Here is an 11,068-nt window from a genome sequence, read left to right as displayed (position 1 = left end):
TTCTTGACGACTTATCAGAAATGTTTCTAGTCTCTACCTCAGCTCTCTTATTTTGCCTTAGGCTGACGGTAATTTTGATGGCCTATCAGCTCCTTGATGGCTTATCACAAAATATAGTCACAACTCTCAGCTCAAGTCCATTCTCTGTCTAAGGCTGATGATGAAACTGACAGCTTATCATAGGGCTGATGACTTATTAGAAATGTCGTCAGCCACACTTCTCCTTTATTTTCTTCAGATTTCAACTCTTTTGCTTCCATCCATGTTAGTTCTCTAGCATCTTTACTTCTACTGCAAAATCAAAGATAAAACAATCAAAAATGACAAAAGTTGCTTAAGAGATTGCAATTATTCTTAGTTAAAAGCCTCAAATGTGTTAGCATTATCTCACACATCAACACCCTCAACTTAAAAAAATTGATTGTCCTCAAGCAACTCAACACATTAAGAGAATACAAAGCCCATTTGGCTATCAATCATCCGTATTATCTCAAAACACTTTCACCATCTCCAAGGTTAGTCAATTCAAGAACAATGAAGAACACCGATGCAACATACAGAAATCAATATACGACATTAATTCAGGTACATTAACCATATATATACTAGTATTACACTCTCCAAACAAGTTAGCAACTACCAACATATCTGGTGTGCCCTCACAACAAAGAAATCCCCCTCATCTCATATCAGTAATCATATATGTATCTATGGGGACAATCAAAATACTCACTCTCTGAATGATGTTCCAACCAAAGTATTCCAAATACCATAGGCTTGCCCTTATTTTCATTACCCAGATCTTCAGATAGGTCAGCTAGGATCACTATAGGTCTTCTCTTACTCTTGTAATGTAGGTTAGGGGATAGTAAAATACTCGATGGCATCTAAAGTGACTAAGCCTCCTTGACATTACACTAGCTTTTTGGGGTTTCACTCATTAGACTTTTCTACTCTTCTGTTTTCTTGATCACACTTATTTAGAATGGGTGCGGTTTTTTCTACAATCACTTATCCTTTTTCATAATTTTTTTTCTTGCTCTTCTCCACTGCACCTAGATTCTTATTCTTTTCTTTTATGCTACTTTTCTTCATACTCATTCTGTATCACACACCCCTATGATAGCCACCCTCAACTTAGGCCATTTGCCTAAGTCAAAGTGCACAGTGTCTAATGAGGACCAGGGCTAAAACAGGTTCATTGTGATCTAAATGGAAAGGTGACAGGTTTCATAAAAAATAGGCTAATTAGGCTCAAAACAGGGATCAAGGGATATTATAAACATAGGGAAGGGCATTTAGGCTAACGTGAGCTAATATCAAAATGACCTATGATCCTTTTCTAACCCCTATCCTTCAACCTAGATAAGACTAACCAAGCAAGTTCTAGCTTCAGCATACAGAGGGAACTAAGTAACATCTCACACACACTTGGCACACATGTATATCACAATCTACTATTCATTCAGTTCATGTAGCTGTTTAGCAATGATCATTGTGTTACTATAACTAATGTCATACAAAGATGTACAGTGGTCACAGTTAAATACAAATCACACAGTTAAAGAACTAGACCACTTGAAGAGGTGTACAAAAATCACAAAAACAATTCAACTGGCTCAAGTACAAGTATTTCTCCTAGTCGACTACAAAATTTTACAACAACAATTTACCCTACACTCTCAACTTAAAATCAAAACTAAGGGTTAGAGTATACCTGGAATAGATCAATCCCCAGGGTTATGGGTTCCTCACCCTGCTACCGCATCCTTAGCTGCCCTATCTGCATTAGGAGCCTCGCTCTTTTCTGGTATAGCTGGTCTATCAGTCTCTGAAGGCCTACTAGTAGAAGCCCCTACGGCTCTCACTCGGATGGCTGCCTTCCATCTGTCATTATCTACTAAGGACTCAATCCTCACCTTATTTATATCCTTGTTTTTAGTCTTCTTTCTTTCCCTCTTCTCTATTTTTCTTTCTTCAACACTGTCGGGCCTCTCTCTTTTACCTTTGCCTTTTTTCTCCCCTTTCTTTTTCTTTTTCTTCAATGGCTCCTCTGTGAGATCAAGCATCAGGATTTCTCCCTCAGAATCCTCAGCTACCGAAGCTGCTGACACCATAAAGTGGTGTTGCTGTAGCTTTCCAACCTATGCTTTTACTTTGTCTAGGTCTGATCTGAATAATGCCATCTCAGGAGTTGAGCTCTCTTTTGACTGCGCATTGAAGTAGTTCTCCAATTTATCAATTCTACCCGGCAGAGCCATGTAGGGCTTGAGTGCAGCCTTAACCCTCTTGTCCACTGCAGCCACAAATTGCTTGGCAAAGAGTTTAAGCTGAGCCTCGCACCACTTGGAATACTTTGCTACTTTTCTAAAATTCATAGGGTTAAAGGCAAATTCTGTTGTAGGCACTGCAGCTGGAGAATTTGTCTCAGTTATGGGCACTGATGATTCCGCCATTGTTGCAGATGTTGGAGGTACAACTTTAGAATCAGGCACCTCTACATTAGGTGTTGATCTAGTACCTATAACCGGTGGATCAGTTGGAATCTCTGCACCCCTGTCAAGCATTAGTCTCAGATGATTTTCCTGATTTCGAATAGGATTGTGGGTCTTCTTGGCAAGGATTTCTTCTTCTAACCTTACAATCTTAGGCACATTGGCTTCCCTACACAACCTTGTAATTAAAAAAGGGAACAGATATGCTGTATCAGACCTTGAGACCCAAATTTTTATCTATTCGGTGATGATCTCTCTAAAGTTAAATTTGTGGTTAGCTACGAAACTTGTGAATAGTATTGCTCTATCATCCCCAAGGATATTATCGCCATCTATGGGCATCAACCAGGTACACAGAATACCCCACCCAAATCTTGCCTCTGAATTCAAAGAGTCCTTGAAGATCCTTTCACTTGGGTTGGTTAGCCATTCCAGTTCTCCATCAGCTATGAGTGTGGCTAATCAAGTCCATTGATTTTCCCGATGCTTCAACTGGGCATAGAAAGTAGATGAAGTGGCCTGAGGAGTGAAGTTTGGGCCATGAAGGAACTTGTTGATTATTTTTTCTGAAATATCCATTATTACGCCTTGTACCGGAACTTTACCCAACAAAGGTTGGTCTGATATTACCCAACAAAGGTTGGTCTGATACTTTCTCACCTCCTTGACACATATTTTCCAAGCGAGCTTGATAGTTCACATAGAACTCCCTAACTAGTGGAGGGAAAAATGAGTTTCCTCCTTTTGTCATCCATCTCAAATTGTAATCATGAAATTTTTGCTCTACCTCAGGGTATATGCTCAACCCTTTAATGATGATTCTCTTCTCTTTGAAGATTGTCCTCTTAACAGCCTTTTTGTTAGTTTTGCAAAGCCCATCAAAGAAGATTTTCTGAGCTTTAGAAATTTGCCACCTAGTGCCATATCGGACTTCAGGATTCTTGCATTTAACTATAGTTCACCAAATTGGAGATTCTTCCTCATCTTTTAGCTCAGTAGAAGGGGACTCAGTTAATGGTCCCTCAAATTTAGGATGCCCAGACTCATGTTCCTTAGAATCAGGCTGATTTGAATCATGCTCTTCATATTCGGTGTGTTCAGACTCTTGTTGCTCAGAAGCTGACTTCTCAGAAGCTATACGTTCAGACGTTGTTGGCTCAGTATCACTCTCTTCACTTTCCTCCATCTCAACTGGTAGGGGTGGTAGAGGATTTTTCAGGCTTATCTTCTTTCTTTTCTTTCTAAGCAGTGGCTCTTCTTCCTCATAATCAGACTTCTCATCAATGAGTCTCCGAGCTACACTCCTCTATTGTTCCTCCTTTGTAGGTTTGGGGTTCTTTTCTTCAGGTGCCATTTCATAACCTGTAGCAAGATAAAAACCATTAGTCGACCCATAAGAGTATAAACACAAACACATTAATCATTTAAGTTTCTCATCCCTTGAAAGGGCTTATTCATGCTTCAGATCCCAGGTGTGATGACATTTCTAATCAGCCATCACAAATGTGATATATTATCATAAATTTCGTCAGCTTTAATAGAACCCACAAAACTTTATCAACTTGTAATGCCCTGATTTTCTTAACTAGAATGCTACACGGTGCTTATGACCCCGAAGGACCGCAAACTAACCCATGACTGATATCTGTACTTGTACACTGTATAATATACTTGTAAAATATGGAAAACATGAACAATAGGCCATAAAGTTCAACTAAATAAAGAAACTGTCAAAATATAAAATCCATGTGGGTAGCAAATACCCAAAATAATTGAATCTGAACTGACTTTAAATACTAAATCTAAAAACCTCTAAGTACTTTTCTGAATAAGAAGTTGAAGGAATATGTCTCCAACTAACTCTGTAAACTGAAAACTAACTGAATTAATAAATGAATAAATCAAGTAATATCGTCCTCGAATGAAAAGGACTTACTGCTACTCTATGTGCTGAATACGACTTCTCCTGCTGGTTTGGAACTCGTGTCTCTGAACTATGGTGTAACATGAAAAGAAAGCACCATAGTGCAAATGTGTTAGTACAACCGGAGTACGGAGTATATGAGTAAGGTAGGATAATGCAAAGGGTTTACATGCATGAATAATTCTAACTGACTGACTGATATGAACGTAAGAGTGCAAACATACATACATAGTAACTGAGGTCGTGAGTACGTGATAGCTAAATTTGTACGCTAATACATGGCTGAAAATATAGTTCTGATAGCATGAGGGACTGTATCTGACAGTCCTGGTATACGAATATCTGAAGAATTGTCTGAGTTCTTTTACTGAGATTGAGACTGAAACTGTGGGAGGTAGTTGTTTAACCGACATGCCCCGTGTATGATTAAGTAGATGAACTGGGGCCCAATCACTGCCCTGATTGGAAGGGTGTCAATACAGTGCCACGGGTAAAGACATACTGTGAGTGACCCTCAAATCTAGCAGTGTCCCTAAAAAAGAACGGCGGATATCCGCCCCATTAACCCTCAAGCTGGCAGTGTTGATGTCTCAACCTATGCTGGCTACATAGTTCTGGAACGCAAGGATTGCTTCTAAGAATCACATCTTCATCTGAAGTAGGTGAGTTCCCATCCTTGGGTTCGCTCGGTGCTAACTCCTACTCCCATCTGAAGAGACTGAACATGACTTAACTGACTATACATGAGCTGGGTTTATTGAATTTCCATTGATTGATGGAATAATACTGATAACTGACTAAGATCATGAGGTTTCTGAGGTTTCCTGAGTCACATGACTGACTGAATTCTATGAAACGTGGCTTTATTGAAAATATCGTGACAACAAGACATGGCTCTAGGCACACAACTATAGTCTTGGGTACGAATACCCCCAGGACTCGATAGAAGGAAACTGACACACATGACATAACTTGATCACAAGATTTGAGTCCACAATTCATAATATCATAAGTAAGGGATAGTGTACTTCATGAGTCTATTCAACATCTCAAACATGGTAGGGAAGGCATGGATACATTTCGTGTACATGTTCTATAATTACATTATCCTACATGATTCACACCACAACAATAGCAACACATAAATAGCATGGAATTCATATTGAGTGTATAGCTAATATGGACTTGTCATTTAGGTATCATAAAATCATGTAAATATGGACTTCTCGCTTCCTAGGCATTTTAACAAACACCTTGCATGTACACCTTAGGCATAGGTTTTCTCAACAAATGTTAATCATCTTGAACCACCTAATTTCATGGGTTTTAACCACAAACATGCATACTTCATGCAAATCATCTTAAAATAATATTCTGAAGTTTAAACAATGGTCATTGACATGAACAACATTACATAGCAACAGGGAAATCAAAGTTTCTCATTTAAAATCATTGTTCTTGAACTCTATGAACGAAAGAGGTCCATAGATGAACACTACGCATACCTGACTCAAGGTTCTTAATGTTTTTGAACTGGAAGGATTTGAAATCCTTTGATTCTTGAAGAAGATTGAGTCTTGGTCTTGAAGATTTAATTTAGGGAGAAACCCTAGTTGTTTGTAGTGAAAGAATGATGAAAAGTGGCTGAAATCAGGTGTAATTGGGTTTAAATAGATGATTAGTAAGTTACCAAAATACCCCTGTTAAAATGACCTGGAAATAAACTGAACGTGTCATGTGACGGTAAGATTGACGGTCCGTCAGACTCTTGGTGGACCATTATTTTGCCCGTCAGACATGGACCAAAAATAGGCTTTACTGGATAAGGGTTGACGGTATGAGTGACGGTCAGTCAAATATCTGGTGGTCCATCAACTCGTCCGTCACACTTTATCTAGAATGTGGCTCAACTGGCATGGCTTTGACGGTCCAAGTGGTGGTCCGTTACAAAGTTGAAGGTTCATCAACTTGGCTGTCAGGCCTTAAATAGAATGGGCCCCTTCTGCCTTGGAAGTTACGGTCCAAGTGGTGGTCCATCACTAGTTTGACGGTCCGCCAACTGGGCCGTCACACCTGGGTGATTCTGACAGTTCTGAGTAAAATGTCCATAACTCCTTCGTCTGATGTCGAATTTGGATGAAATTGGTATCGTTGGAAAGACAACTCAATTTCTCACGTAGTAGAAAGTGAAAATCTCAAAAATACTGCATGTACAAAAAAAGATTTGCATTTCAAAGTAAGTCCTAGTATTCTTAAGATGATTTCTAGCTAGGAAAAGGCACGGGTATTACACAACTTCTGATGACATTTCTGATAAGCCATCATAGCTGTGATAGCATATCATGAATGTCGTCAGCTCTAAACAGAACCCCAACTTGACTTTAACTTTATTTTTGATTCTATTTTTTCTTAAAATCCCATCGATTTTCTTTTTTGAGCAGAACTTTTAAACCTCAAGCTTGCACAGCAAACCCTAGTTCCCGATTTTCAGCCATTTGAAAGATAACTTGATTCAAGCTTCTTGGGAACTTGGGCTCACCTTAGTTTATAGAATACCTGATGGGAGCCTTCAATGTGGTTACACGAGCAAGAGGAAATAAAGAAAGATTCTTGATTTTGATTGCAAACCCCCATACACAAGGAAGTTTTTCTTTTGTTTTACTTAGAAATACTTAAGGAAGAGGGAAGAGAATAAGCTAAGTATGGAAAGAAAATAAAACTTTAAGTTAAATAGAGGAAATAAGCGGGAAGGTGGAAAGACAACATTTGGGATGGGTCGGATCTTTTCACCTGGGCCCAGACTTTGCAGATAGAAAATTTAAGGGCTGTTTTACCAACATTTTTTAACGGCTTATCACAAGTGTGATAGACCGTCACAAATATCATCAGCCTTAACAAAACCTATCTCTGAGCTGATGTCTCTGACGATGAATCTGACGGCTTATCATAACTGTGACAGCCCATCAGAAATGTCGTCAGGAGTATTTGGCTGGATATATCATTTCCACCTTATTTGAACTAGAATCTAACTACAAAAATAAACAATTTGCTGGATCATAAAAATTTTGGGTTGCCTCCCAATAACGCCTGATTTAATCTCACGGCATGACTTGGTTACCTTGACTACTCAGACTTCGCCAAGACAACCTGCTGATACCTCTTTAACGTCTTCATAGAATACGCCCATGATTGAGAAAACACTTATCTCTTTTTGCTGTTTCATAGATGAGTGTATTTTGAATCGTGCTTATTTATCATTTAGCCTGAACTTTAGCTCATTCAGCTCCATGTCTACGATCACTCTCCCGGTTGTAAGGAATGGTCTTCCCAGGAAGATGGGCACTTCTAAATCCACCTCACAGTCTAGGACTACAAAATTAGCAGGCAGAATAAAGTCAGCCACCTTTACCAATACATCATGTAATATGCCTACTGGCCACTTTACAGACCTATCTTCCATCACCAATCACATGTTTGATGGGGTAGTATCCCCCAAACCCAGTTTGTTATACACAGTAAGTGGCATTAGGTTTATACTGGCTCCCAAATTGCATAGTGTTTTTGCAAAATTCAGGGACCCAATAGTACACGAGATGGTAAACGCTCCCGGGTCTGCCTTTTTCTGCACTAAAGACCTTGTAGATATAGCGCCACAATGAAGAAGATTGTCCTCCAGCTCATGGCTAACCTTCCATTTCTTCGTGACAAGGTCTTTCATAAACTTTGCATATCCTATTATTTGCTCAAGTGCCTCATGATGTGCTAGATTTTTGTAGCACATTTAAGACTTTTTAACTTGAAATAATTGTAAGTTCTTAATTTATTATTGGTTTTTTTGATGTTATTTCTTAAGATTTTGTAGGAAAGTCAAGGATAGGAGGAAAACATATGAAAGATGAACAAAATAAGTAAAATCTGGTATAAGTGAACTGATATGAGTCTGACGGCATTTCTTGCAAGCCATCAGAGATATGGTAAGCTACCAGAAAAAGGTGTCAAGAAGAACAGTGAAGAAGATTTGCTGGATGAAGGTGACGACATTCTCAATATGTCATCACATGTGTGGTAAGCTGTCAGAAGATGTCATCAAGTGGGACAGAACATGGTGAAATAAGCTGAAGGTCTGATGATATTTCCTACACACCGTCACTCCTCTGGTAAGCCATCAAAGGACATAATTAGAGTGAGGTAGAACAGGTTAAGAAGGCACGACCTCTAACGACATATCTGTGACGCCGTCAGAAGCCTGACGATCAACACCAATATGCCGTCACCTAAATCCGATCCCAGCTATGATTTTGTTATTTTATTACCTTAATTAGGCTTTAGTATAAATAGCATATTTTAGGGTTTTTGATTCATTCATAATTCATCTATCAGACAATTAACCTAGGGAAGAGAGGCACATAACATTGCTCTCTTACATCAATTATTCTTCTTATTTTTATCAACTATTTTTGGGTTTCTACCTTGTGATTCGATTGAAGAAAATACTTGTTGTTTTCCATCCAATCGTAAGTTATCCTTATCATTATGAATTCAACTTGTGATTTTGTTCATCAAATCATGAGCGGCTAATTCCATTAGCTGGGGTTATAGGATCTATGGATTAGGGTTTGATATGATACTAGGTGTTTAATAGATTCAAAGAGTAGTGGAACATCTTGAAATTTTGTTGTTTTAACTAAAATATAGTGGTTGCAAACATTAGGTTATGCCTTAGGTTTTATTTGCTTCTAACGGAGAAATAGACTAGAGGACGTGAATTATCAACAGGGACTCGGAAGCTACCAACCTTCTGTTTAATGATTAATGCCGTAACTGGATTAATCTACCTGAGATAACATCCTATTGGAAATAGATAAGTTATCTAAGTTCGAGAGAATTAGATAATAAATTGTCCGGTGAGGTCGAGAGATAAGTCAGATAGTATAATCTTCAGGGATATTCTGCTGTTCTAATCATTCTGAGAATCTCTAGCATTACCTAGTATCTGTCAATTCTCGAAACCCTTGGTGAACATAGCTCTGGTTTCCCATTTATATTGACTACAAACATTAATATTGAAGTGACAACATTACTTGATACTTTCAGAACCCCCATCTTAATTTTATATTTTTGTACCATTTGTTTGAACTGAACTTGTAGCTATAGCTTCAAATTAGCTTAATCGCCACTCACATTGTTCCCTGTGGATTCGACCCCGACTCCAAAGTTGAGTAAATATAGTGACAACGACTGCCTTACACTAATTTGAGGTGTAAGTTGAGCATTATCAAAAATGGCGCCGTTGCCGGGGAACAATTTAGTGTATTGAGTTAGTTTGGAATTTTAGCTTACTTTCTTGAATTCAAACTTGTAAATATTTGCTTGTGATTTCCTTTGTTTCGTGTGTAGCAGATTCTATTTATTTTTTCTTATTTCTTACTATGGCATTATGGCATGAATGTAAGTTTGATTGTTAGAAATCTTATCTGGATGATCTATGTCCATATTGTGATGAACCCCACTTTTGGCATAACTATAGATATGCTCCTCGGAGAGAGATATGTGCACCATCTCCATCCTACCGGGATTATAATTGTTCTTTATGTGGTGGTCAAGATGGATATTGGAGTGATTTCTTAAATTCCCCCTCCCCCTATTGCGCTAACCCAAGTTCTAGTTCTTTTTATGAGTTTGATAGGTCTAATGGTCAAGAAAAGGAAGAATAAAGCACTGGTAAGAGTGTCATTGAGACTATGTTTCAACAAATTTTGGATCTCCAGAAAGAATCATATGATATCATATGTGATATACGTCAAGATATGAAGCCAATCATTCATGAGGAAATGGATATAGAGGTCAATTATTCAAAGCATTCTTCTATATTATGTTTAGATGATATCTTGTCTGTGGAATCATTTAACATAATGGAAGAGTGTGAAGATGAGGAGCAAGAATCCTATACTGATGATGAGCTTGATCTTGATCTTCCATTGGAGATTTTCCAATCAACCAAACCATTCATGAACGAAGATGCCAAAGATGAGGAAATGGTACTAGAATTGAAAGAAAAAATCAAGAACAATCCTTGTGAAGACTCTAGTCCATTTTGGGGCAAGTATACTAATAGAGACACTACTCCAGAATTGAGAGTCAGTTCTCATTCAAACCACTTTTCAACATTATTCTTGGAGGATGTGAAGAAAGTCGAACCACCCAAGAAAATGATGAATTTTGAAAATGAGGTGAAAATTCTTACATTTTGGAGTTTATCTTTCCAAAAGGGTATACTACAACCCCAGTATTGAAGGCCAAGAAGCTTAAAGATCGATATCCATTTAGTGGATTTTTTATATCCTCATCGTTGCCCAATGAGTCCACACAAAATTTTGATGTAAAATTGGGTAAGCGGTTCAAGTCTTTGAAGTAGCGTGATAGAACATTCCTTATCATGCCCTCACATTTGCCCAACGGACCTAAAAGATGTATTGATCAAAAGTTGGGTCGACATTTCAAATACTCCAAGTGGAGACATAAATAATTATCAACTAGTTATCTTGATGAATTCTGAGTAGTCAAGATAACTGAGTCGTGCCGCGACACTAAATTATGCGCTTCTTGGAAGGCAACCCAAGGTATTTTGTTATTTGTATTCGTATTATGT

At 38.2% G+C, this 11,068-nt stretch overlaps 1 protein-coding gene across 1 annotated transcript in view; it reads right to left on the bottom strand.

Moving 5' to 3' along the window:
- Positions 1-3,801: 3,801 nt before the first annotated feature.
- LOC124888779 overlaps positions 3,802-11,068 on the bottom strand; it is a 59,545-nt gene continuing 52,278 nt past the window's right edge. Inside the window, exon 4 of the mRNA XM_047400070.1 lies at positions 3,802-3,857. Coding sequence (XP_047256026.1) covers positions 3,802-3,857 — 56 coding nt within the window. The remainder of the gene's footprint in view (positions 3,858-11,068) is intronic.

The sequence above is a fragment of the Capsicum annuum genome, chromosome 11 (assembly GCF_002878395.1).
Source record: "Capsicum annuum cultivar UCD-10X-F1 chromosome 11, UCD10Xv1.1, whole genome shotgun sequence".
NCBI lineage: Eukaryota > Viridiplantae > Streptophyta > Magnoliopsida > Solanales > Solanaceae > Capsicum > Capsicum annuum.
Note: the sequence above shows the minus strand (reverse complement) of the source record. Positions and strands in the feature narration are given on the sequence as shown.